The 27,775-nt window shown below is 45.1% G+C and overlaps 2 protein-coding genes across 5 annotated transcripts in view; one reads left to right on the forward strand and one right to left on the reverse strand.

Moving 5' to 3' along the window:
- Positions 1-1,941: 1,941 nt before the first annotated feature.
- Positions 1,942-27,431, forward strand: ATP1B1 (ATPase Na+/K+ transporting subunit beta 1). 2 transcript variants are annotated; one of them, XM_007113616.4, is made up of 6 exons: positions 1,942-2,536; positions 7,353-7,481; positions 19,603-19,758; positions 22,057-22,241; positions 24,886-24,966; positions 25,969-27,431. In XM_007113616.4, the coding sequence occupies exons 1-6, from the start codon at positions 2,440-2,442 to the stop codon at positions 26,230-26,232; spliced, it is 912 nt and encodes a 303-aa protein (XP_007113678.1). In that variant the 5' UTR covers positions 1,942-2,439; the 3' UTR covers positions 26,233-27,431. The 2 variants fall into 2 exon arrangements, with proteins under 2 accessions (XP_007113678.1, XP_028344490.1); XM_028488689.2 differs by lacking the exons at positions 1,942-2,536; positions 7,353-7,481 and adding an exon at positions 8,541-8,714.
- NME7 (NME/NM23 family member 7) overlaps positions 27,237-27,775 on the reverse strand; it is a 267,494-nt gene continuing 266,955 nt past the window's right edge. For all 3 annotated transcript variants that reach the window (XM_024116676.3, XM_028488688.2, XM_028488687.2), the window contains one exon: positions 27,237-27,532. In XM_024116676.3, coding sequence (XP_023972444.1) covers positions 27,500-27,532 — 33 coding nt within the window. In that variant the 3' untranslated portion in view covers positions 27,237-27,499. The remainder of the gene's footprint in view (positions 27,533-27,775) is intronic.

The following is a 27,775-nucleotide window of genomic DNA, read 5'->3' on the forward strand; positions in this document are numbered from 1 at the left end:
GTTAAGAAAAAAATTTTTTTTACAAAAAACCTGGCAATGCGAGCCTTTCTCTGCATACTTTGTTGTACTACCTGCTTCTACTGGAAAAGAGAGCAGGGGAGGGGAGAGAAAGAAAGAGGGGGAGAGAGAGGGAGGGGAATAGAAGTGTGGGCATGTGAAGGGCAGGAAAGGGGAGTACGCACAAAGGAGGGCCCCACACCCTCCCTCAAACCCCTCACCCCTTCCCATCCCACCTTCTTGCTCATCCTTTTTTGCTGATTCTGCTCACAAGTTTTCCTCTGTCTTACACATAGCGGGCACCCAATATAACACATGCCCTTCCCAGTGACCTGTCCTGCTGGAAACTCCTCCGTGAGGTAACTTCTGTTGGGAGGGGACCAGGGGCATCATATCTGCAGGTGCAGCCTCTTCCTGCACTTCTACCACCCACTTGGGGCTTTTCCAACATAAACACTGCAGGGGCAAAGCAGGGGGTGGCTTCCTTTCTCAACACTGCAGTTCTCAAGGTTGCCCTTGACCCAGCCCTACATGTAGCAGCCCCTTGGGGGCTGGGTGGATGGGTGGCTACTTCTGCATTTCAGGAATTTTCAGGTTTGCCCAGGTCTGGTAGGTGGGCCTTGAGAAGGATTAGTGGGAAAGAGCTCATACTACATCAGTTCAAGGTTGTCCTTCGACCTGCCAGGTTGACCTTGGCGACAGAAAGGTGACCCCCGACAAGCATCCCCTGTATTGGCTTTCTGGATATGGGGAGGGGAAATCTCCTTTTCCAGGATGGGCTATGTTGCCCCCTGGGGATGGGACCTCTCTGCAGTGACTGAAGAGGAGCCCCTGCTGATTTCTGCTGTGTCACTCCCTTGAGAGAGACGTGTGAAGCTGTTCAGGTGTTTAGCGGAGGGAGATGAAACCAAGGAGTTTGGGTTTTCAGGCACAGGGGATAAAGGAGGGGAAGGGATAAAGGGTACCAAGGATTGCCCTGCACCTTCTCGCCATCTGAGCTGGTTTTCCCGTATCCTGTTTGGCCCCAGGCATTTTATAGAAGAACAAAGTGTTCGGTACTCCCGAGGGGTCATAAAACCACGTCCGTGATAATACCAGCCACCGATTCGGCGCCAAGGGGAGTCCTCGGTGGCTGGGTCACGTGCAGACATTGTCGCCCGGGTCTAGACTGGCGTGAGCCGCCAGGCAGTGCGACTGGTTTCCGAAGGAAAGACTCACTGGGGGCTGGCGGGTCGGCCTCCTACACCTCCCACCCCTTCCGAACCCCGGATCCGGGTTGCCGCCCTGGGTGGGTTTGGCAATCGTCCTGCTTGAGGTGGTTCAGGCCGCCCACAGGGAGCACAGCCCGGCAGTCACGAGCCGGGGCTGCCGGCTGGGCTGGACTGGAAGGAGAGGGACGGGCCGGAACTGCAACCGCAGGGGCTGGGAGCGCGGAGGGGGCGGCAGGTGCAGGAGCGGAGAGGCGGGGCGGAGCTGGGCAGAGTCGCCGACTCTCAGGCGTCCCGGAGTGACCTTCCCCCACCCAGCCAGGGCCTAGAAGGGGTGGACCTGCGGCGGAAGGAGGCCGGGAGCGCACGAGAGGGACCGGATCGGGACAGCCGGGCCGGGGTCCCCGAGCGTCTGCCGGGCGCCGGGCGACGCAGGTGCCGGGCACCTCACTAAAGAAAGGGCGAGTATGCGCCCAGCCCGGAGCGAGGAGGGGGCTGCGTATTGCCACCCGCGCGCCGCTCGCCGTTCCCCCGGCCCCTCTCCGCGCCCCCGCTCTCCAGCCCGCCCCTCACGCCGCCGCCCCGGCTCCTTTGTGCCGGCCCCGCGCCCGCCCCTTCGGGCCCTAGGCCCCGCCCCTTCCGCGCCGGCGATTGGCCCGCCGGGCCGCTAGTGGGCGGGGCGCCCGGTCGCCTAGGCGCGGTATATAGTAAAGGTAGGGCGAGCGCTTTCAGCCAATTTCTCGGCTCGTGGCTGGCCCCAGAGTCCTGGGCCCGCAGCCTGTGTGTCCGTCCTCTTGCCTCTGACTTTCTCCTGTCCCCTGCCTGTCTCTGCAGAGGTCACAGGAGGTGGGGGCCGAGCACGCGTCCCCGGCGGCAGCGGGAGCGGCAGCTGCGGGTTCGTGGAGCCCCCGAACCCCCTACGGGCAAGAGGAGCGCGTGGCGGACCAAAGAGAGCCCGCGAGCGGCCGTGAGCCCACCAATAGGTGCGGGGCTCGGAGCCGCCCAGCGTGCGCGGTCCCTCCCTCCTCTCTCCGCCCCCGCCCCCGCCGCCGCCTCCCCCTCCTGCCTCTGCTCCTCCACCGCGCGTCTGGCACTTTGAGAGCCGCAGCGGCAGCGGCGGTTGCAGCCTGCGGAGAGCCAGGCCGGGGACGCCGACCGGCAGCCGGGGAGGACGCGAGGGCGCACGCCGCAGTCTCCCACCCTCAGTCCCCGCGGCAGCTGCTGACCCGCCACCATGGCCCGCGGAAAAGCCAAGGAGGAGGGCAGCTGGAAGAAATTCATCTGGAACTCGGAGAAGAAGGAGTTTTTGGGCAGAACCGGTGGCAGTTGGTGTAAGTACGGGGTCCGCAGCTCTCGCTCCTAGCGCCTTGTCTTTCCTAGTAGGCGCATCCCCTGCGCAGGCTCTGCGGACGGCTCCGCACGCTGCGTGCTGGAGAGGACGGAGGGGGTCGGATGGTGAGCGCTGCTCAGATTGCGCCGTCCTGGGCTTCTCATCCTGTGCGGAATGCGGAGTCCCCGGGCTAGACGCGGGGTGGGGATAGGAGCGCGCCAGGCAGAGGGTTATGTATATTTTAGCGGTCTTGGTAATTTGCAGTCTATCGGAGCGTCGCTTGAGCTCTTCCGTCCTGGGAATGGTCAGGCTGTGGGAGACTAGATATGCCTCTCCCTATAGTCATGTCCCAAGTCCTTAAAAATGAGATCTGAGACTCTGAGAGAACCGCATGAGGGTGATCGGATCGAATGCAGGCGAGGTTGTGTATTATAGCAGCTTTCTTCTAGTCTAAATATGTACCTCAAAAGGCGGGTGTGGGAGGGCGGCGGTGATGGTTGCAAGAATCCATACACTGCAGTATTTCGTAGCGATGCCCAGAGTTTCCCCCGATGACCTACCCTGGAGTCATCACAGCCCAGAAATGGCCCAGGAAGCTCCATGTCAGGACTTCGTTTCTGAGCCTTGGCCCCCAAACATGGCAAAGTCTGGTTGTTTTCAGTGTCTACAGATAGATGCAGAATCAGTAGCTTGGGTTGATTATGGTGAAGGGTTAGTGTAAGAAATAAATGGCACAAAGGCAGAAGCAGGTTATCTTATAAGATTTTGGGCAGCCTGTTGCTTGGCTGGATAGACTCCCCCCCGCCCCCATTGAAAATTAGATACCTTACTTGTCTTCCACCTCTCTACACGGGAAGGGTGACATTTTTTTTTTTTAAGGTCATTTTGAAGGGCAGAGTTGTAGGCAAATCTGTAAGAGTCGTGACTGCTGGGGAGAGGGAGAGGGAGAGAGAGAGAGAGAGAGAGAGAGAGGGAGAGAGGGAGGGAGGGAGGGAGGGAACTCCCCCTACTGCATCACTGCCCCCTCCTTCTTCTCTAATATCATCATCACCATCATCATCATCATAGACACCACTAGCACCACCACTGCAGCCACTAAGGAAGCCCTGGGTAGGTGCCGATGTGGTGCTCCTGATTGGAAGGATCTGTGAGCATCGGCAAGAGAATGAGTCAGGGAAATAATGCTTGGCTGACATTTTGAAATGGAAGAAGCTGGAATATACGATTTTTGTAGAGAAAAAAAAAAGCAGCCTGTAGTGGGTCTCTTTGATTGAAAAGTAAAGGGTTAATAATGCATCACATTTCAAGGTTAGTCAAGGTGAAACCTTATCCCATACCTGTGCTGAGAAGCATAGATATCCCTGAGTGTGTTAAATGTCGGTCTTTAAAGGGATGGCTTTTAGCTTATATTCTGTATTTTGTTTTGGGAAGACTCTGTTCTTCAGTGGGATTACTGCCATAGTTTCTCATGCAGAAAGATAGCTCTCTATGTTTTCTTAATGTGGAAGGGAAAGCCTGAAGAACTCTGGGTGTTTTGTAGGGTGAACAGCAGCTCCTGGCCTGGGCCATCTCCCAGCAACTCCTGGTAACTCGAGTGAGGCCTGAGGGGTGCACTGCAGAATGGGCCCTCTTCTCCCAGATTCACTGGAGGTTCCTACCACGATGATCTGACCCCAGCCTCGTCATGGGCCAGGGGCTGCATTGACCCCAGCCATATTGTAAAATTTGCCCTCTAGTGTTTTTCCCTCTCATAAAATGTCTTTCGTTCCTCATTCCATTTCCAGAATAATATTTGTTTTAGAGGGTAAGGCAGTATGGAACGACTTGTTTTGTAAGCTGACATTTTATAAGGCAGCACCTCCATATGAGAGAGAGAAAGTGTTGATATTTGTGTCTTGATACGACATACAGCAAAGTGTCAATACATTGATTAATGAATGCAGACATCAGGACTGGTGCTCTTGTCTCATCTTTCCTTCCATTTTCCAAGATGCTGGGTTAAAAAATCCGGTTTTTATTTTGCACTAATATGTTTACTCCTTTCTGGCAATCTAAGAAATGACAGAGCCTCTCACAGGAAGAGAGAGTGGCAACAGCTGTGTCTCCTATGGAGAAAATGCCACCTTTCTAGTACTGGGCCCAACGTGGATGCCCTTGGGACCAGGGCAGGTTGCCCTTGGTTCAGTTCTGCTTGTAGGTAGATTTTCACCAAGATGGACGCAGGAGCCTCGCCTGTCACCTGCTGGAGAAAGCGCAGCACACAAATCACCTGGTGCTTTCTACCTTTTTATTAAGTTAATACAGGTGTTGGTAGGTTTTTATGTCTACTGCTGGGCCCAGATGCCATTTTTCCTTTCTGCCTGTGACCTTTTGAAGGGTACTCATTCTTTGTTTGTTTGTTTCCTAACTGGAAAACCTCTATATTACTTGTATTTTTTAAAAGGAAGAAACATTGCTTCAAAGGAAAAAAGCGTCTCTAAAGTTTACCCTCTGTGCCACCCTGGCTGGTTGGTACAGTATGCCCAGCTTTTCTTTCTGAGCCTGTGTGTCGGTGAGCCCACGGCATAGGCCCTGCCACACCTGCGTCGTCCACTCTAACCAAGTGACCTCACAGCAACAACGGGGGAAACTGTGCCAAGTAACGTCTCCGAGCAAAAGAGAAGAATCCCCCACTGTCCTTAGCGTATGGTGTCGGGCAGATAGGAAAGCCTGTATCTTCTTCAATTTAATCAGCATTCTTGCAGAATGAGTTGTTTTTCCATAATCATATTTGTATTTTAAATCGTAGCCTCAATTATGTACCTCCTCATGTTGTTAGAATTAGGTATCTGGAGTCCAAGGAATGAGTATAAAAATGCTTCTGTGGTTAGGCTGAGAGCGCCAAGATGAGGTGAGGGCAGCAAAAAAGAGGATACAACAGTTCTCTTTCTGACCGTGTTATACCAACTCTTGTACCTCTTAGGAGCATTCACTGGAAAATTTTTCCAGATCTCTTGACGTCACAGCCTTGCCATTTGCCTACTGCTGCCTGGATACAGAATGCAGCACTTAACCCTTGTCCTGCGGGGAAGCACTGATTGAGTTGGGTAGCTATAGTTCTGGATTGTACAGTCTTTTCATTTTTCCTTATCTTTGCTTGTGTCTTTGCTCTTTTCCTTCTTTTTTTTTTAATAGAGGAGAAAAAGGATAAAGCATTTTGGTATGGTTTTATGTGTGTTTTGCTTGTTTTAACAACTCTAGAGTATGATTTTCCCCTGAACTATTTATTTGCTGATAGAAAAGTTGAGCTTTTAAATGTACGGAGAAGGCAAACCTGGCCGATTCCAGCCACAGTGAACCCACTCCCTCTCTCCCTCCCTCCCTCCCTCCCTCACACACACACACACACACACACACACACACACACACACACTCTTACACTTCTTTTCAATGATGCTTTTGTTCTGTTGCTTTCTCCCAAGGACCCCAGCATGTAATGCAGGAGATCTGAACGTTTTGAGAAGTAAGCTAAAGCCTCCTTGTGCAGTCATGTTTCAGATTAGATAACCCTACGGTTCACTGTTCCCACGCTGCCTTCACATTGAGTGGCTGGCACAGGGCTGCCCGGTGGTGCCTAGTACAGCCTGTTACTATGCGGCTAATTGGGGAGATAATCCCTGTAAACCAGTAACTGATAGCTTCATTCCAGTCCGTGGGCTTCTCGGTTTGTTATTTATTTTTTTTGGCTTTTGCAACTCGTTCAGCCTCCATTCTGTTGTCCTGTGAACTAGGGGGAGAAGAAAATGCAGTTTATCAAGCCAGTCCTTAGTCTGAGTCTAGTCAGAAGATGAAATAAAAATGTGCTTGCCATTTTTACTATAGCAGTTCCTTCCTTCCTTCCTTTTTTTTTTTTTTTCTTGTTTGGTGCCCCTGAAAGGAAAGACAATGTACTTGGTCAGGAGAGCTTCACTGGCTTTCTCAGCATTCATTGCTCTTTCTCAGCATAGAAGCTCACAGGTGTTTGAATGTTTGGAGAAGCAGCAGAGCCTGGATTGTAGTATTGAAACGTCAAAGGATAAGCAAGCAAAGAAAACATCAGTCTCTAAGGAAGTATGTTGTCATATTTGAAATGCATTGCATAAGCACACAAACACAGCCCTAGATTTTATTGATGATCTTCAGGACATTTTTTTTTTTTTTTTAAGGAACATTTATTTATTTATTTATTTTTGGGCTGTGTTCGTTCCTCGCTGCTGCACGGGCTTTCTCTAGTTGCAGCGAGCCGGGGCTACTATTTGTTGCGGTGCGCAGGCTTCTCATCACAGTGGCTTCTCTGGTTGCGGAGCACGGGCTCTAGGCACGTGGGTTTCAGTAGTTGTGGCTCGCGGGCTCTAGAGCGCAGGCTCAGTAGTTGTGGCGCACGGGCTTAGTTGCTCCGCGGCATGTGGGATCTTCCCGGACCAGGGATCGAACCCGTGTCCCCTGCGTTGGCAGGCGGATCCTGAACCACTGCGCCACCAGGGAAGTCCTGTGACATCTTGTTTTTAATTTAGGGAATAAAATTATTTCCTATACAGAACCTTCGTTCTAATGGAATAGTCATCCTACCCGGAACACACATGCACTATAATGGAGGGCTGCCCATCCCCCTGTTTTTACCCTACAGTCTGGGAATGAGATGCACTCTCTTGATCAATGTTGGAAAAGGAAGCTCTGAAGACACAGCTTGGAGGGGAAGCCCGGAAGGAAATCCATTCGTCTCTGGGAAGGTTTGCCTTGCATTCTGAGTATGTGACTGCATCACAGCCTCTTGTTGTTTCTGTCTGTTCTCCTTGCAGTTAAGATCCTTCTGTTCTACGTAATATTTTATGGCTGCCTGGCTGGCATCTTCATCGGAACCATCCAAGTGATGCTGCTTACCATCAGTGAATTTAAGCCCACGTATCAGGACCGAGTGGCTCCACCAGGTAAAATGAACGTGAATAAGTTCAGTTTTTCTGGAGGTAAAAGGAGCGTCACTTTTTCAATTGAGAAAACATTCTTCTGAAAACTGTCTATCATGTGGTCTTAAACCCAGCTTAGGAAGGAAAAATCGGGACTTCTGTCTGTTGCAGCCAGCTTTCCTACCCGCACTGCAGGCAAAGCTCCTAGGGTTGCAGGCATCTTATTTTCCCAGCTCTGCTGGGAGCGAGAAGAGCCCTGGTCCTCTACTCAGCCTGCCACTCCCCGCCTCTGTGACTTCCAACCACGGCCTTGCTCTCCTCATCCCTCCCACCCAAGGGCTTGGTTAGTGGGATCATTACGGGGCCTTTCCAGCTCTCACGCACATTTTTCACTTGCTTGAGGGGCCTACGACTCAGATAAATCCTATGAAAAATCACTTTGGCTGCCATTTTTAAAGGTTAATTTATTTTTAGGGATGATGAGAAGCTCTGAAATGGCCACCTGCTCCCAGGGAGAGGAGCCCTGACTTCAGGGTTCCATTCTTCCACCTGCTATTGACGGGCAACTTGACCTTGAACAAAGGCACTCTCTCTTTTCACTTCTCAATATATATGCCTGTTTGTTTAATAGGAGTCTTATTTATTGGCTTTCTGGGCCCCCTTTGCAGGTTAACTGTCTCCTTTAGCTCTGAAAACTTGGGGCAACAAAGAGGTTATCATAGAGAAATGCAAACTGCTGCATGAGTGCCCTGCGGTGATGTGGGTGCTGTCACTGTTGAGTGACCTGCCTTGTACGCATGCATGTCCACGCTAGTCACTAAACCCTGGGGAGACCCACTGCCCTCATGCCTGATGCTGAGAGAAGGACAAGATAGCAACCACAACCGATTGTTCTGTTTGTGATTGTACTGTCTGGCTCATCTAAAAGTCTTTGTCAGGACCTGGAGAGAGGAAATGTTGCATAACTTCCGGGTTCTCACATTGTCAGTGACCTTGAGGCTGCCTGCCGCTGGGGGTGGCAATGACGCGTCCCTTCTACACTTTCCCTGGGCAACGGTTTAGTAACAGCTGTATTGAGGTGACAATCTTGAGGCTGTCTTCATGGGACTGAGCAGCCTTGATCAGGTGCGGCCGCCAGTTACAGCCTTGTTGTGTCCACCTCCTCCCTGGGCATGAGAAAGTCCCTCGGAAGAAAATCTTCAGAATATGGAGATGGAAAACACTGGTTTTTAGCCCCAAGTCAAGTAGTCCTCTACGGTAAGCAAACCCCTAAATATTTCCAGATAAATTTAGATCTAGGGGATTTTGGAAATGGAAAAAAGAGAACATGTAAGTATATAAAATGACTGCTTAATAATCCCCAGTTTCCAGCAACTGTTTCCTGAAAGAGGTGGGTCTATGGAAAGGTTGAAGCAAGAATTCTGGTTGGTACAGTGAAACGTAGGATCTTAAGTAAACATGTTGGACTCTGGCTTATGTGACAGTAAAGCATGGTGTGTCTTTTCATGTTCACTTTTAAAAATAATTAATTAATTTATTTTTTGGCTGCATTGGGTCTCGTTGCAGTGCACGGGCTTCTCATTGCAGTGGTTTCTCTTTTTATTAATTTATTTTTTAATAATTTATTTATTTTTATTTATGGCTTGTTGGGTCTTTGTTGTTGCATGTGGACTTTCTCTAATTGCGTTGAGTGGGGGCTACTCTTCGCTGCAGTGCGTGGACTTCTTATTGCGGTGGCTTCTCTTATTGCAGAGCACAGGCTCTAGGTGCACGGGCTTCAGTAGTTGTGGCACACGGGCTCGGTAGTTGTGGCTCGCGGGCTGTAGAGCACAGGCTCAGTAGTGGTGGTGCACGGGCTTAGTTGCTCCATGGCATTTGGGATCTTTCTGGACCAGGGCTTGAACCTGTGTCCCCTGCATTGGCAGGCGGATTCTTAACCACTACGCCACCAGGGATGTCCCTCACGTTCACTTCTGCTAGAGTTTTTATGGTAGCATTAGTCATAATTTAAATTTGTGTAGACCTTTTATTTTTTTCTCTTTTTTTGCCATTTAAAAGCTAATTTTCAATCATGATGCCATTTTCTAATAATTCTTATACTCGAAGTCAAAGGCGACCCCAAAGTCAAGCATTTTCTTTAATTTCCTAGATTTAAAAACTAGTCCTTGACTAGTTTGACTTTGGGGTGTCAGTCTTTTTTAATAAAATTAAAAATATTCTTCATGTTCTTTGCAGAAAGGGAAGTTTCACTTTCAAAAAGAAATAGCCAAAGAGCTGGACCTTTTAAGTAAAGGCTTGTAAATGACCTTGCCTGGAAAATCTACTGGCCGAGGTGCCTTCTCTCCGTTTCCCTCCCTCCCCTTCCTTCCAGCTCCTTCCTAAAAGACACATTCTGAGTACCTATATTTAGTGTCCTCACAGCAGTTGGACTGACCTGACAAACCGTCACTTCTCCAAAGGAATGCTGGTGGCTCATCTTGGAAATATGCATTCCTGTCCTTTGGTCTGAGTCCCAGGAAAAGTGCTTCCTCAGTCCTCCATCCTCCCTGCCCTGTCCCTTGGGTTCTTTGTCACTTCTCTGTCTCTCCTTTTCATCATTCCCTCACCCATCACCTTGCCAGGAGAGTCTAGGTCAAGCTCCTCCCTTTTACCCTCGCCTTTTCAAGGGACATGGCATTAATTTGAAAATGATAGTGGCCTTTGAACTGGGAGGCCAGGTCTGCAGAGCACTTGCTGCCGAGAAGGGTAGTCCGTGGACTCTCCCTGAGTGCTCTGAGGGGACCCTCCTGAGCCCTCCTCCTGGCATCTTTCAGAGCAGATCTTAAGAATTTGTATTTTTGGTAGGCAGTAACTATTCCTTCAGGCCACAAACTGAAGGAATATATGGAAGGAAACCCTGGCAATTTTTTTGTCTTCAACTTAATATCTCTAAGCCTGTATTTTCATGACAGTTAAAGGGAGAAAAGTGTATATTTAAGTCAAGTGGACCTAGTGAGTGTGAAAGAGCTGGTCCATCATTTAAAGATATAAAGACTTATTAGTGCTATTATTAACTAAATTTGAGTCATGAATACAAACCTGGCCAGACTGGGTTTTGACTGCCCTGTTCACACTGGAATACCTAGTAATCAGATCTCTTCTAAATAACATGTGTGAATGTGGCCAAATTAAGCAGTGGCCATTGTGTAGTGCATTTGGGTCGATATGTCTGTAACAATGGACAAGATGCTGGGCTAAGCCCAAAAGTCTCAGAGTAAGGACTAAATCATCAAACGGAAGAAAAATGTAAGAAAAAATGGATGACATGTACGGTTTCTTGCCCTGAGCAGTGGTGGCCATCACTGTTTATAATGTCTTACAAAGTTGTGTTGCTATGAGATATTGGAACATATCTGCCTACTCAACCTGGAAGGCAAGGGCTACTGAGATTTTATGTTGAAACATACTAATTTGCTATTTTTGTGGGTCAAAAATGGTTACATGTTGGCAATTTCACATTGCCTAACCTAAATATGAAAGCAGCCCCTGAGGTCCTAAGCCACGACACATAGGTTCCCAGTAAAATTGACCTGAGAATGACAAGCAGGGGCTGTGGAGCTGGACACAATCCCACCATTCTACACAGTACTTAACTTCACTAAGCCTCGATTTTCTGATCTATAAAATGGGAATAATACCTGTAAGGGTTAAAAGAGATGATAAATATATGTAAAGTGAATAGTACTTTATAGTTGCAAACCTAGTGGCATTAGGTGGCATTATTAACAGCCACCTCTATTTTTATAGCCCTATCATTTCACTGGAAGCAGCAGTTTCTTCTTTTTGGATATTGAATTCAGTATTTCCAGGCTTTGGATGATATAACAGAGAGGCTTTGACACTTAGATGACACTTAGATTTTCATGAAGTTAATAGAATCTTAGCTGTCCATGAAACGTGTTTGGGAGAAGTTGGGTTAGGAAACATGTTTAAGAAAAATGTTCAAGTGACATTGTGTTGCTTCTGTAATCTCTCCCTCTAAAATACCCACATTTGGTGGGTTAGCCCCTGCCAAGCTTTCCTCCCTGAGGGACCCTCTTAGGAAAGTCCTCAGCGGTTGGTCAGTGGCATCTCTTCTCACCATGTTAACGGTGTTGGATCTGGAGAGAGACATGGGTGTCAGCATGCTGGAGAGGGCAGGAGGCACCCGAGCGTGCCCACTCCCACACACACGGTCACGCTTACGAGGCCCCATCCCTGGTTTGACCCTGCACTTTTCGCTGCCTGCCCAGTGGTGTAATGGAAAAGGCTCCTCTTCCATCCCTGCTGCCCCAGCCCACCCCATATGCTCACAGAGCCACAGTGGGATGAACCAAAGTGTGTGTGTCAGTCAGGGGGTCCAGGGAGATTCCCAGCTGCCTTACTTCCTGGTAAGCAGGTATGTATGTGGACTGTTCTCTTCCTGTTAAGTTGTGGACAGGTTTTTTGTTTTGCTTTGAAGTAAAGATGGCGCAGTGCAGGAAGAATTCATTTTTAAAGGGTCCTATTTCCCGTGAGATGGTAACCAGCATCAAGGCAGAAAAATAAACAGTGTGGGAAGACCGGCAGCCCACACTGCCACCACCGGCAGACTCCATTTCATCTTTTTTTTTTTCTTTTGCGGTACGCGGGCCTCTCACTGCTGTGGCCTCTCCCGTTGTGGAGCACAGGCTCCGGACGCGCAGGCTCAGCGGCCATGGCTCACGGGCCCAGCCGCTCCACGGCATGTGGGATCTTCCCGGACCGGGGCACGAACCCGTGTCCCCTGCATCGGCAGGTGGACTCTCAACCACTGCGCCACCAGGGAAGCCCCCATTTCATCTTGATTGGGAGAGGGAAACATCTTGTCCTCAAATCCATTAAGGTAGAAGGCATTGTAATTCCAATCTCATCGTATTGGGTTGGCCAAAAAAGTTCATTTGGGTTTTTCCGTAACATCTTTGAGAAGTCATCATGTCAAGCTCAGAATTGCTTAATTTTTTTTTCTTTTCAAGCTACATTACACCCAGGTTATTCTCTTTCACTTAAATTTCAAAGGGGGAATTGGACATATTTGGCTTCCTTATGCTTCAGAGGAATTGTTGTTCCTTCAAAGTGCCAACAAGGTGTTTTTCAGCTATTTCGTTAGATTCCATTGATCTGTGAGCTGACACGATAAATGTGTGATGCCCTCCAGGCCCGCCTGGCGCTCGGTTCCCTCTCCTCTCCTCCCTCCCTCAGATGGGTCCTGCCAACCTACTCCCAGAGTTTAAGGCTGTGGATGAGCTGGCATTGGTGGCGCTAGGATTTCTGCAAACTCTACTGCCCAGAGTTGTAGTTTGGTAAAGGGTTGAGAGCAGCAAACTCCCAAGTTCCCTAACTTGGTGAGCCTCGCTGTTTGGCCTCCACAACTCACCCACTTCTTCATGTCTAAAGACAAGGGTACAACGAATAAGTCAGCTCGGGTACACGGGACGTCTACTAATTAACTTCAAACTGTTCTTGGAGCCACACAGAAAATGTGTCTTCGTTCATATGCTCATTTTAGATGAGTGAGCAGAGCAGAGCCCTGTGATGAATAGGACCAGGTAATACATTTCATGCAGAGATGGGGGTGGGTGTAGGGGGACATGGATCTGTGAAGCTTCACGTGGGGTTTTTCCGCCGCTCTCACTTGAGGGAAGGGCTTGGGGAGGACGGCAGTGGAAATAGCACCAGCCTCACGGCCTCCGTGTCTATCTCCATGTCTGTGGTAAAATACCTTGGGTTGCACTTGATGTCTGTGCTTGTTCAGTGCTCTCATTCTAGTGATCTCAGGACTCCAGAGCCTATCTGACACAGACAAGAGGGAAGTTGGGGAGATGAAGGGGAGCAGGGAGGTGTCACCTAGTGGCTTCTGACCAGAAAAGTATCTTTCCCCACATACACACACATGAACAGACATCATCAAATATCCTGGATCACATGGCGTCTTGTTTTGGGATAGTATTGGTCACTTAGCAAATTGTATATCTCAAGTCAAAATACCATGTGTGCTTGTTCTTCAGTTTGGCCTTGGATAAAAAAGCATAATTAATGTAAAATAGTAGGATTTGACTATTTATATTTTCCCATTATAAAAGGGGTTGTCATTTATCTTCTTGGGAACAAGCACAGTAATCAGCTATACAAAATATCGAAGATATGTCCCTGTGAAATTCTGTGCACATCTAAGATAGAGCCCCTGAACCAAGTAATTCTCTCTCTGCTCACCTGAAGATGATCATACAACTACAGGGAAAAAAAAATCTGATGATAAAGGGTAATTCCATAAACAGAGAAGGACCTTCAACCAGTGTGCATGGCATTTAGCTTAGGAGAAAAGATTTCCATACACTAAGGGTTGTTGAACATCCAAATAGGCTGTAGAGAAAGTCCAGCAACCCATCCTTCTAAGATTTTTCTTCAAAAAGAGCAGCTTCTTGAGGGTTTGGGAGGGCAAATGTGACCGTGCCTGGAGGTAGGGGGGTTGACGTCAGCTGATCCCAGGCCACAGTCAAAAGCTGAACCTGAGGCAGAAGGTGAGGCTTAGGCTACCGGTTTCCAGAAGGCACAGTGGCACCTTTTTTTCTGTGTTCTCCCTGTATTTTATTAGGTAAATTGATATTAATCATGCAGAGGTAAAATAAAAATTAAAAACAACAATCAAAACCCATAAATATCTTAGTGGCACTTGAAGGGGTAAAATTTGTGTGTGTGTGTGTATATATGTATGTATGTGTGTATATATGTGTGCCTAGAAATGTATGACTGTGTGTATAAAATCACACACCCCCAGCTTTTTTTTTTTTTTAATTGAAAATTACTTTTCTGCTTGGAATGTAAAGGAAGACACATGATATATATGTATTGTGTGCAAGGCTACCTTTATAAGCATTTCTTTGCCTCCTGGAGGTTTCTGTGGAAAATGATACCTATTTAGAGTATTTGGCCTAGTGATTTATTGGATGTAGTAAATGACAGGTACAAGCAGCTGTGCTTTGGGATTCCCTTTGAGTAACTGTTAGAAGGTTAAAATGAATGCATTCTAGTTTAGGTACTTCAGACTCACAAGTAGATGGAGAAATTATAAGCCTGCTAACATTATAAACCTAATTGGAAGCAAAATACTTCTTTCTTAATGAAAAGCCTTTCTTTTCTCTTTCCTTTTCCTCCCTCTTTTACTTGCCCTGTGAACACCTACTAAAGCTGAAGACTGAGTGTTTTCCTTATTTGCTTCTCAGGAGATGGGTAACCAAGGAGAGGCCAGTGCAACTCAAAAGCAAATGCAAAGCCCAAGGGTTTTTGTTTGTTTGTTTGTTTGATTGTTATTTTAACTTCAAATCTTATGTTAAGCTGACATACTCATTAAAACCAAATATTAAAATTTCACATATCCAGATTCTCATTTCAATCCTTTCAGGTGGCTTTACTTGATAATAATCAATCTAATTTAAGGCAGATGGTCAGATCAGGGCAAAGCTGTACGGAGCTCAGCGTGGTTAATGTCAGTTCAAGTTCAGAAGACTGGAGAAGCAAAAGGTTAGGTCTGTTTCCTGGAATATAATTTGAAACTACAAGCTAGTGATTGGGTGTTCTGCTATCTTTGGCCTCTGGGAGTTACCACTGCAAACAAAGCTCGTCCTTATCCAGAGCTATAACTAAGGACTGTTAAGGAGTGGGCAGTGTGGAGAGGGACAGCTGAAAGTATCTAACCTAGTGTGAAAACAGCTAATGAGAAGGCCAGTCAGCAAGATGGGATTTGTGTGTCCTTGGAGAGGGTCAGGCTTGAGGAATTTGCCTGTGGACTCGAGATAATAAAGAAGTTGCCAAATCCAATCCTAATTCTTTCTATCCCTTCTTTCCATTAGTCTGATAATGTAAAGTAAATGGTTTAAAGGATTTAGATATCAGATCAAGGGTCCTTCATCTGCCTCTTGTAAGTATCTAATTGCTTTAGGGAAATGACTAGGAATTTTCCTAATGGTTTAGAGAAAGTCTCATTGGAGATTTTAAGATTATCCAGAACAGAACCATCCGGGGGATTGATCTCTGATAGCTTCCAGGAAGAGGAATTCTCAGGTCAGCAGGTTCTGGACAAAGAAAAGAGAGGAGGCAGAGATGGTGGGTGAAAGAGTGAGGGACCTTCAGAAATGTGAGGAGGGGCTGAAGAGCATACCAGGAAGGCAACAGCCACCCTGGACTGTGGGGCGGCCTCCTGGATATTTGTGTATTATTTATGTACTTGCTCCATAGGTGAGGGTTTAGCGAGAGAAGCTGATTGCGTGACCTCAACCCAAATGGTTCATGCTTTTCTGGAAGCAACATTTAGATCAGAAGTTAGGTATCTTAAAAGGATAGTCACTAAGGCTTATATTAGTTCTGCGATCCTTCAGAGATCCCAGAGGGAAACTTAAGAGAGCGAGACACTGCCGAGCTCCCTGGGTTGACCCATCATTCCTGGGCTCCCTTTGCCAAGGTTGTATGTCACTGAAAATGCAAAGGATGGGGCAGAGACTTTGGCCCAGGGTCTAATCCAGCTGGGCAAGTCACAGGATTGTAAGACCCAGTGCTTAACTGTCCATTTCACCTCTTGCATTCTCAGTTTCACCAGTTTCTGATGCTTCTCTGTACAGAACACAGTAGAGATTCTTCAAGTGTGCTTGATCTGCTTTTGTCTCATGTGGTAACATATAGGCTTGACGGGGCTTAGATCATAAGCCAGACTCTCTGAAGGATTTGGGCTCTTGGAAACTGGTAGACACAAGACCAACTGTGTATAACATTTTTCTGGGCCACTGGGTACCACTGTGCCTGTAATAATAATATCTATATTTCTGTTAGTCTGCTGAAGAATTCACTCACTAGCAGTACCCTTTTGGTAGTAAAGGGCCCACAGCACTATGTGAAAGGAGCTAATGCCTGGGGTCTCCCACGTGTCACCTGGTCTCTTTAATAGTGGAGACCCTGCACTCGGCATTGGGAGGGGATGAAAAGCACACCGCAGAATCCCACCTCCTCCTGTTGCTCTCCTTTTCTCTCTGGGAGGATCTGAGAAGTAATCACTCGTCCTCACACACACATCCGGGAGATAGAACAGCCGCTGGAAGAGGGGCGCAGAAGCGGCCAGAAAGTGAGAGGCGGACTGCTGGGGAGGAGAGCTGAAGCCAGGCCAGAGGCAACACTGACCTGTGTGACCCTCACCTTGCCATTTAGGTCCTACCGTGTTTACTCTCAGTGTGACCTTCTAGGGTCACTTTCCTCTTTTTAACCTGTTGGGTGAGATGCTCCAAATCTCACACCAGGCTCACTGACGTTTTGTTAGCATTTTGTTTTTGGCTGCGTCACCTGCTCTGCAGATGGACCATGGCTGGCCTGGCTGTGACTCATCACACTGATGTCCCTGCCCGTCAGCCAGACGGTCCTTCCCCACCTTCTTCCTACCTGAAGATGAGGCGAGACTGCTCTTTGGCTTCTGACAGTTGCTCTCATCTTCTTCACCCTTCATCTGTCTACCGCTCTCCTGCCTCCTCCTTCCCAAGCCTGGAAACACTGTTTAACCCTTTGCACATAGATCTTCTCTTAGTCCATTTCTGCCCACCACCTTCGCCACCAGGTTCGAGGCAAACTTCCTGCCTGACAAATTCAAAGGCATTTGCCTCTGAGTTCTCTGGCTGCCCTGTGCGCTGCTCTGTGCGCTGCTGGCCCCTCGCATGTGAATGTCCCTCAAAGCTCTGTTCTCTCCTGACTCCAGGGTTATTCTGGGAGAACATACCATCCCCCTGAGTTCTGTTAAACCTCTGGCTCTGGGCCTGTCTCTGCACTTCCCCAGGTCCAAGCAAGTCCCCTAGACTTAAATGTTTTGTTTACAACCCAAACCAGCGATGACCCTCCCATACGTTCCGCATTTCAGCCAGGGAAGCCCTATTTACACTACTAGCTCAGGCAGGAAATCCCAGTGAAAGCTCCTACTCACCTCTGTTTATTTTACTTTGTTTATATTTGCACGTATCTATCATCTTTATCATGTGGCCTCTTTGTACCATAAATAATCACAATGCCAGTTTTCTAACTAAATAATGTAGAAAAACATTTTTTAGGGTATATTTAAATTGCTCAACTCATACAGTTTTCTACGGTTTGTGAGCATCATAAAAAAAATGTTTTAATTGTAGTAACCTTTATTTTTAACTGAAGATTTTCTGCTACTTCCTCTCTGACTCATTTCCATCACTGTTGACAGCTTTTTTCCCCCTGAAATTCTTCAGGTTCTCCATCACCCTTTCCGAGATGCTTCTTAACGTCACTTTGTAGTTTGTCTCGGGCACCCTCTCTGCCTGGCTCCAGACCCTCACGTTCCTTCTCTTCATCTCCCATCGTCTCCATTCCTCTAGAAAACTGCAAGCACAGAAGAACTTGCCCATTCAGCCCCCTGAGCTGGCCCCCCCACCCCGCCATTATTTAACTACTTTTGAAGCTCAAAGCCATCCTTTTTTTTTTTTTTTTTTTTTTTTTTTTTTGGTACCCGGGCCTCTCACTGTTGTGGCCTCTCCCGTTGCGGAGCACAGGCTCCGGACGCGCAGGCTCAGCGGCCATGGCTCACGGGCCCAGCCGCTCCGCGGCATGTGGGATCTTCCCGGACTGGGGCACGAACCCGCGTCCCCTGCATCGGCAGGCAGACTCTCAACCACTGCACCACCAGGGAAGCCCCTCAAAGCCATCCTTAATGACGAGAAAAAATAACGGCCATTTAGCCCAGGCCCTACTGAAATCTGGTCTCACTCTGGTCATCACTTCCACTTTGACTAGGTCATTATCTTAATACCCACGTCACGACTGCCACCGTCAGGTTCTAATTCTCTAAAGCAGTGGTTCTCAAACCAAGGGTGCTTAAGGATCTCTTCAAGCTTGTTAAGCAGTGATTCCCAAGTCCCACCTTTAGAGATGGGGATTGGGCAGGTCCGGAGTCTGCCTCTCCGGAGGCTGCCTCTCTGGAGGCTGCGTGTTTAACAAGCCCCTAGGTGAGTGATGGAGGTACCCTGAAGGACTGTGATGATGAGGCACCTTTCATGCCCAAACCAAAGAGGGCGGGTCTGGGAGTGGGGATTCAAATAGGGTTGCCAGATGAGCAAATAAAAACACAGGAGGCCCAATTAAATTTGAACTTCAGATAAACCATGAATAATTTATGTAAGTATGTCCTGAATTTTACACGAGAGATACTTATATAAAAATTTTTCATGGATTATCTGAAATTCAAATTTAACCATGCATTTTATATTTTATCTGGCTTCCTGGAATAGAGTGCCGTTGTGATTGACTCTCCACCCACTATCTTGGATAGTGCTGTGTAGTGTTGTTCAAATATCTATTCAGGAAGTCTTGTGAATGACAGAGGCTTTTAGAAGTTAAAGAATCTAAAAAGTCCATTGAAGAGTGGAAATCCAAGGTACACATACTTTGGTTTTTACCTTGGCTGGCACTTGACTTGCTCAGAATAACCACTTATGTTTGGAATGGAAAGCAGGAGTAGTAACTGCACATAAATTCCATATTCCTCCAGTTTAGGTTAAAAGATCCAAAGAAATGTCTCTACTGAGTAGTCTTGAGTCTGTAGCATTTTCAGTGGTCATAAGTTAATTGATTAAAAGGAGTTTGGAAGATGATGTCTGTGCTCAGTCTTACCTGCAGTTAGGAAAGGGAAAGCCACCTGCATGAGATGCTTGCTAGCAGTGCACAAGGCAGGACTGGAAAGATAACAGGCTTTAGAGTACCACCTGCTTGGGTTAGAATTCCGGTTCCACCACTTCCTCTGTGACCTTGAGTCAGGTACTTAACCTTTCTGTGCAAGAAGTGTTTTCATTCATAAAAAACAGATATGCTTATCATGAAACGTTGCTGGGGAGCTTAAATGACATCTGATATCAAGACATAGTCATTGGTACTTAGGTATTTAACCTAAATGCCAGAGAAAGGATTTCACAGGAGAGAGAATTTAAACCATTCTTTTTAGTCAGATGGGATTAGCAAAGTATGTTTTATACGTGGAGAGTCAGCTTTTGAAGTATCTTGGTTGACTACCTTCCCACTCATGATTTTCTCTGTTTTTCTAACTTTCTTCCTGCTCTAGGATTAACACAGATTCCTCAGATCCAAAAGACTGAAATTGCCTTTCGTCCTAATGATCCCAAGAGCTATGAGGCATATGTGCTGAACATAGTTAGGTTCCTGGAGAAGTACAAAGATTCGGCCCAGAAGGATGATATGATTTTTGAAGATTGTGGCAGTAAGTAGACATATTTTGGATGTTTGTGGTTGGTTAATTCTGATTTCCTGTTTCTATTTGTTACTTAATGATTGAAAGATACTCCTGAAATAATTAAAAGATTGAACTCTGACCATACTCAGAGGATAGTTTTTTGTGTTGTTTTTTTTAAGCAGAAACACTTTATGGGTTAGGCTTGGATGCAATGAAATAAACAGTATAGCCTCAAGTATTACTTTTACCTGTATTTGAAAGGTGTCTTACTTTTGAACATTCCCAAATATCTCTGTTTTTACTACTCAGACTCAAAGACCACAGTTACAGATTTGATTCTCTTACATCCATTGATTTTGAGAAATACAACTGCTTATATTTCCAGATTTCTGCCTCCCTCCCTCCCCCTCAGACCCCTGGCCCCAACAGAAGAGTTCACAGGACCTTCTGTCACCAAAATGAACCTTTGGTGTGATTAGCTATAACCACACTGATACTGATGGAGGAGGGTTTATGGTCAGGGTATATTTTAGAGACCCTGGCCAGGATGGATAATGAAATATGTCTTAGGCAGCTGATCATATGGATAAGGGAATGACTGATGAATGTAAACAATGGCTCTTAGTTTCATTAAGCCATTGATGGGAACACACATCCTCCTCCTTGCTACCTTGAGTGTGAATTTCCCAGCCTTGTTGTCATGCCTACCAAAACAAGATGCCACTCTGAGTTACCAGGTAATACCAGTTTTTCTGATTCAGTTCAAGCATTTATCACCTCCAGTTCTTTAAATGGCAGACCGCTGTGTAATATGGGGTGAATATTGCCATTTTAAGTCATTTTGAAAAGATTTAGTAATTTAAAATAAACTCTTTCACTAAATTTTTCTCATTAGAATTTAATTGAGGTTTTCATCTTACTTTGTAGTAATTAAAAGGCCCGTATGATAGATAATTAGAGTGATTCACTTCTCAGGAGATGCACTGAATTGAGGCACTTTACTATTTGAAGGGAAAATAGTTTGTGGACTTAAAAATATGTATATAATTTATGGTATTTGCATCCATTTCCTGCAGGATGCTTTGTTTTAACTTTGAATTCTGTTCTCATTTATTCTTTCTCTGGCTTTGAAATAAAAAATGCAACAATACAATTTCTCAGTTGAACAAATGCTTATAAGAACTCAGTGTTAAAAGACAAAAACTCAAAAAAAATTTTTTTTAAACCTTGAATGGTGGTTGAAAAGGAAAAACAATTCTTTCCTGCTCCCTTTTTACTGTTTAACATGTTAATTAGAGGCATAGCTCCGAGAAATCCCGACCATGAAACTTCCAGTTCTGAAAATTATTGGCAGTCCTTTTGTGTTCTAATTATAACGTCCCTGTTATTGAGCTGAGCTGATGTCGACCTGTGCAAACGATGCTACTCCTGAAGAGAGATCCAGTTTCCTTTCAGTCTTCTACTTAGTGGAGTCATCCATTATTTAAAGAAAGAAATATCGGCAGAGACCAAACATCATGTGCTGCACATCGAGCACTGTGAAGCTTTGGTACTGGCTATTGCTTTTAGTAAAACACCTTTTTAAGGTCAGTGGAGAGATGAGAGATGGCTTGCTGGAAATCCTTTCTTTCTTTTTTTAAAAATTATTTATTTATTTATTTTTTATTTATTTATTTTATTTATTTATTTTTTGCGGTACGTGGGCCTCTCACTGTTGTGGTCTCTCCCGTTGCAGAGCACAGGCTCCGGATGCGCAGGCTCCGTGGCCATGGCTCACGGGCCCAGCCGCTCCGCGGCATGTGGGATCTTCCCAGACCGGAGCACAAACCTGTGTCTCCTGCATCGGCAGGTGGACTCTCAACTACTGCGCCACCAGGGAAGCCCTAAATTATTTATTTATTTATTTATTTATTTATGGCTGTGTTGGGTCTTCTTTTCTGTGCGAGGGCTTTCTCTAGTGGCAAGCGGGGGCCACTCTCCTTCGCGGTGAGCGGGCCTCGTTATCACGGCCTCTCTTGTTGCGGAGCACAGGCTCCAGACGCGCAGGCTCAGTAGTTGTGGTTCACGGGCCTAGTTGCTCCGCGGCATGTGGGATCTTCCCAGACCAGGGCTCGAACCCGTGTCCCCTGCATTGACAGGCAGATTCTTAACCACTGTGCCACCAGGGAAGCCCTGGAAATCCTTTCTTAATTCAGGTGATATAATACATTAAGTGCAGGATAGCCCTGTCTTAGAATAATTGTGACAAGGAAGAGAGCCCTGTCCTTTCTCAGTGGTGCTCAGGGAATTGTTGGTACAATGTGAAAATGGCGTTTGCATTTTCAGATATGCCCAGCGAACTCAAAGAGCGAGGAGAATTTAACAACGAAAGAGGAGAGCGAAAAGTCTGCAGGTTCAAGCTTGAATGGTTGGGAAATTGCTCTGGAATAAATGATGAAACTTATGGCTACAAAGAGGGCAAACCATGTGTCATTATAAAGCTCAACCGAGTTTTGGGCTTCAAACCTAAGGCAAGTAATGTTTTAAATCATAGAATTTAGATGAGCCATTCACAATTCGATGTAGTCCTTAATGGGTATGAAGAGAGACCCTAACATGTTTAAAGGATACTCAGTTTTGAAGCCTCATCAGTAGAGTAACACTGAAAACCTCTGTGGCCACCTTGGAATTCTTAGGGTTAGGTCATTAATCTCATTTCCTAAAGTTAGAGAAAGTCTGTGTGGCAAAGCCAAATTCTGAAGTAAGTCCCGTGGCCCTGTTCTGGATTTCTATAATGTAATTCTATAACGTAAACTCTTTAAAAAGAGAAAAAGATGTCTTAAAATTTAAAACCTACCTGTAAACTCTTTAAAAGTAAAAAAGAGAAAAAGATGTCTTTAAATTTAAAACCTACCTGCATGTACAGTCATACTCAGGTTTTGGTACTCTAGGAGCCACACTATTTAAAAAAAAAAAAAAATCTGGTAATCTGAAAAAATTATCTGGTCATCAGAAAAAATGTTTGTTTTTTTCTGGATGAAGATTTTGTTGCAAAATTAGACGTTGAATACTGTCTAGGTTGAACTTTTATAACCATGCCATTGGCTTTTGCCATTATTGCAACTTATAATGGGTAAATACTACTAGAGATCATCGAAAAAGTGCAAATTGCCTTCGCTCACCATTTGGTGGGATGGTAGCAGTTCTTTAAAATTAGAAGAAAAAACTGTATGGGTGTTATCTCTGTTTTTTATAAGACTGCTTATTTCATTCTCTCCCCCAGCTCATGAATTAAAAAATGCTGTCCTTTTCTCTTAAGCGTGGATTCTTACAGAAGATTTCTCCCATTTGCTCATGAGAGCATTGCCATTAAGAGGGTACTTTTTGGTTCTGATAGGAATTGACTGCAGTGTACAGAGTTATATGAACAAACTTACTTCATTTCTGGAATCTGGCTCTTTTGTTCATTAACTTTCTATTATATGCTCTTTATTTCCACAATGCTTGTTACCCATGAATAATATTTTCAAAAGAAAATCAGTGTAGAGATGAAAAGTTTTATTAACATAACTGAAGGATACATCAAAACTCCTTTACTGCCACCAGAGGCAAAAATGGATGAGTGGGTGCATGGATGTTTGCCTGGCTTGCTTGTTGGATCTCCTACAGAAATTAATGTACCTCTCAACAGAATTTTAATCTTCCTTCCACTTAGACTAGGAGGTAATCGAAGAAAAATGGTGAGAGCCATTATGTCACACTTAGGGTTGATACTCATATTGCTAGGAAACTCTTCACCAAGATAAGCTATTTGGCAATGAAAGGAATTGGTGCAGTGTATCCAAAGGACTAATCGTGATCTTTGCTCTCTGAATCCCTCACTTTTTATAATTCCTTTTCATAGACATTGAATGATATTTGTCCCCCCCAGAGTCTGTTGTGATTCACATCTCTTCCCATATTTATAAAGATATTCCGTTAAAGTGATGAATTCAGCTACTCTTTCTTTTCAGTCTTTTTTTTTCCTTTGGATTCCCCTTGGTTATCCATTGCCACTTTCTGATTCAGCCGTGCATCCCAAATCCCCAACTCTTTCGTTGTTGGAATTACAGAGATTGCGGTACTCCACATCTCACTTGCTGTGCCCATTCCCTCACTCCCTGAGGATAGATTCTGGTAACTTCTTTATCAATATGTATTTTCTCTTCATATTTTTAAAGATAAATCTATTGCTGACAGAAAGTTCCAAGAATCAAATCTAGATGATCATTTTCTTATATTCCAAAACAAAGAGCAGTACCAAAAATAGTCCTTTACTGATATAGAGAATTGTCCATTTTATCTGACTTTGATTAGGCTATGTATGTGTTACATCTCATGTCAGGACTCACACACTCTGCTGATGTGAGTAAGCAAGTGACTGTCTGTCTTCCAGGGCGTAGATGTCCATCACACTTCTCCTGAGATGGATTTGAGCCAGGGATCTAGGAAGGCAGGCCCTGAATATTTCACTACAGCAGTAATTTTCAACGTGTACTATGGATCCCTTCGATGCATTCACCCCTTCATAAGACCCCTTCATTGAGGGCAATGCCACTTTTATCTATTTTACATGCTGGACTTGCCTAACAAAACTGGGACTTAAATGACAGGGCCTCCACTGGAGATTTAAGAAAAGAAGAGAAAAGGGAAAAAAAAAAGAAAAGAAGGAAAGCTTACTTGAAGAAGGCATGCTTGAGGGAGAAGGATGGCATTATTTATTCATGGCTTGGGAGGAAAGCCCAAGTTTTATAAAAACAGAAATGTCAACCAACCTTTCCATCTAATTATAATCTTAGCAAATGAGAAGAGAGCATTATTTCTGAGTTGGCTCTTATTTTTCAGTGTCCTTGAATAAAGCTTACAATGGGTTGCCATTAGAAGTTCCATTTAGTACTGGGCTGCATCACAGCTTAATTGTAGTGGTCACAAAACTTGGGCATTTATTTTCAAGAAAATCACAGCATGACCTTTCCTAGATTGGTTAGGAGAGTCATTCATTCTGCTGTCCTCAAGTGTTTGGTTATTATTTCAATTGACCAAAGTGTACTTGTTTGGGCTACAAGCTAGTTTTATTTTTCAGAAGTTAAAGGAATTATTTACAAACTTATTGACCACCATGGGTTTTATTTTTAGCCTCCCAAGAATGAGTCCTTGGAGACTTACCCAGTGATGAAGTATAATCCATATGTCCTGCCTGTTCAGTGCACTGGCAAGGTAAGGAGACCTTTAGAGTTACTGAGGGTGGGGCAGGAGAGAGGGGAGAATGAATGAGATTGTTTTAAATTAGAGGTAAAACTTTAACATGGGAAATAAGAAGCACTGCTTCCAGGAATCAGTCTCAGCCGATTGAATTGTAGCTACACTGGGTAAAACTTCTTAAAAGAACAGAAAGATGTAACAAGAATAAAAACATCTATCAGTTTCTCCACTGGAACAAGAAACTGAAATATCTGAATTTAATCAGTTGGAATATTGGTTTACAGAACTGAGAGGTGAACTAGCCCACATAAATGCTTCTGTGGCTCACATGGTGTGTTAAAAACTTGAGGCCAACCTTTTTTTTTTTTTTTTAATTGACGGTTTTACATTGAAAAATTGCTTCTGGCTTTTCTTTAAAAAAATATTGAAATATTAAGGTAACCATCAATGTGTATTCCCTTTAAATCTGAAGACAGGTACCTGATGGATTGTTTAGAGAGAGAAGCAGAATAAAGAAAGGGAAATCTCCAAACAGTTCAAATTTATGTTGGCACCAAGAAAGGAAATGGACACAAGAAAATGAAAGGCAAATAGTTAAACTTTTGGAGGTAATGTCATTGAAAATATCCACTGGGCCAACACTGAAGAGTTTCTTTCAGTGCTGGCCCTATTTCTAGGAGGTTGTGTTGGCTTGAAGAAAGGCTTAGTTGGCTTTTGCTGCAGTTTCCCATTTGTACAATGAGGAAAGCCTCCTTTTAGTGACCATTTCTCAAGGCTACTAAGGATTAGGCTGAGTGTGTCTTTTCCTCTCGTGGAGATGCGGTACCCGTATCCTCCAGTGGTTAGTGCTTACCTCCTCCCGCGAGGGGCTTGAGCTGGCATGTCAGCGGATGACCGATCTCCTCCAGCAGTAGCTCGCAGACTGCTTTGTGGGACTGAGAGTCTCCTTTGTATGTGAGTACAAATAGTCATCCAGGATGTGAGCCGTGAAAATCTCATTTCCTCTCTGGTTTCCAGCGAGACGAAGATAAGGAGAAAATTGGAACCGTGGAGTATTTTGGACTGGGCAGCTACCCTGGTTTCCCGCTGCAGTATTATCCCTACTACGGCAAGCTCCTGCAGCCCAAGTACCTGCAGCCCCTGCTGGCTGTACAGTTCACCAACCTCACCATGGACACGGAAATCCGCATAGAGTGTAAGGCGTATGGTGAGAACATTGGGTACAGTGAGAAAGACCGTTTTCAGGGACGCTTTGACGTAAAAATTGAAGTTAAGAGCTGATCACAAGCACAAATCTTTCCCACTAGCCATTTAAAACAGTTAAAAAAGATACAAAAACCTACTAGTCTTGAACAAACCGTAATACGTATGGGACCTACACTTAATCTATATGCTTTACACTAGCTTTCTGCATTTAATAGGTTAGAATGTAAATTTAAAGTGTAGCAATAGCAACAAAATATTTATTCTACTGTAAATGACAAAAGAAAAATAAAAATTGAGCCTTGGGATGTGCCCATTTTTACTGTAAATTATGATTCCATAACTGACTTATAGTAAGCAGTGTTTCTGGCCCCTAAGTATTGCTGCCTTGTGTATTTTATTTAGTGTACAGTACTCTCGGTGCACACACTCTGGTCATTTTTCAAGCCATGTTTTATCGTATCTGTTTTCTACTTAACGTGAGCAAAGTTTGCTGTCCAAGGTGTAAATATTCAATGGGAATAAAACTGGCATGGTACTTTATTTTTCCTTTTTGGGTTTGGCTCTTTCAAAGATGATGATAATGGCCCATCGATGAGCATTTTTAACACACTCCATAGTCTTTCCCTGTGGTGTTTGTTAGGTCTTTCTTTATTATTGTTATTTTTTTTTCCTGGGTCTGGGTTGGGGTGGGGTGGGGTGGGCTGTTGTTATGGGGGAACTGCCCTTTAAATTTTAAGTGACACTACAGAAACACACACAAAGGTGATGGGTTGTGTTGTGCTTTGTACTGAATGCTGTCCTGACTTCTCTTCCCCTGTCCTCCAGTCTGTCTGTTCTGAAGCTGTGTATGAGATCTGGAGCACCTGTCACTTTGGCTAGTGATAGGGCTGATTAATTTGCTTTGTACATTTTCTTTCACTTTCCTTTTTTCCTTTCTCTGGAGGCATCACCTGCTGGTGCTGTGTCTTTATGAATGTTTTAACCATTTTCATGGTGGAAGAATTTTATATTTATGCAGTTGTACAATTTTATTTTTTTCTGCGAGAAAAAGTGTAATGTATGAAATAAACCAAAGTCACTTGTTTGAAAATAAATCTTTATTTTGGACTTTATAAAAAGCAATGCAGTACCCCATAGACTGGTGTTAAATGTTGTCGTCTGCAGTGCAAAATACATGTTCTAACATATGTCATAATTGCCAGGAGTACAGTGCCCTTGTTGATCTTGTATTCAGTCAGGTTAAAACAATGGACAATAAAAGAATGAACACATTCCTCATGTGTGTGATTCACTCTTGTCTAAACACCACAACCTGTGACTTCTTTACTTTCTACACTGTTTGTTAGTTATCCAAGATCTTGAAGAAATACTGAACCTGAAAGACAAACACGTGATTTCATTAGTTCACATGGAAGTTCAGCCTTTTCTACCCAACAGAGGCCAAGAGCTGGGTCGGGACTCTGGACACCAAGGTGCACACCCCTTCCCAGTAAGACAACCAGGTTAATTGGAGGCAGAGGCTCAATCAGCGAGGTTTTAAAGTTCAAGTTTAGAAATATTTTGCAGTGATACTCAGTTTAGAAAACATGAAATTTTGGTTCCTGCCACTTTTCTACCC

This window comes from Physeter macrocephalus, chromosome 4 (genome assembly GCF_002837175.3).
Source record: "Physeter macrocephalus isolate SW-GA chromosome 4, ASM283717v5, whole genome shotgun sequence".
NCBI classification, from domain to species: domain Eukaryota; kingdom Metazoa; phylum Chordata; class Mammalia; order Artiodactyla; family Physeteridae; genus Physeter; species Physeter macrocephalus.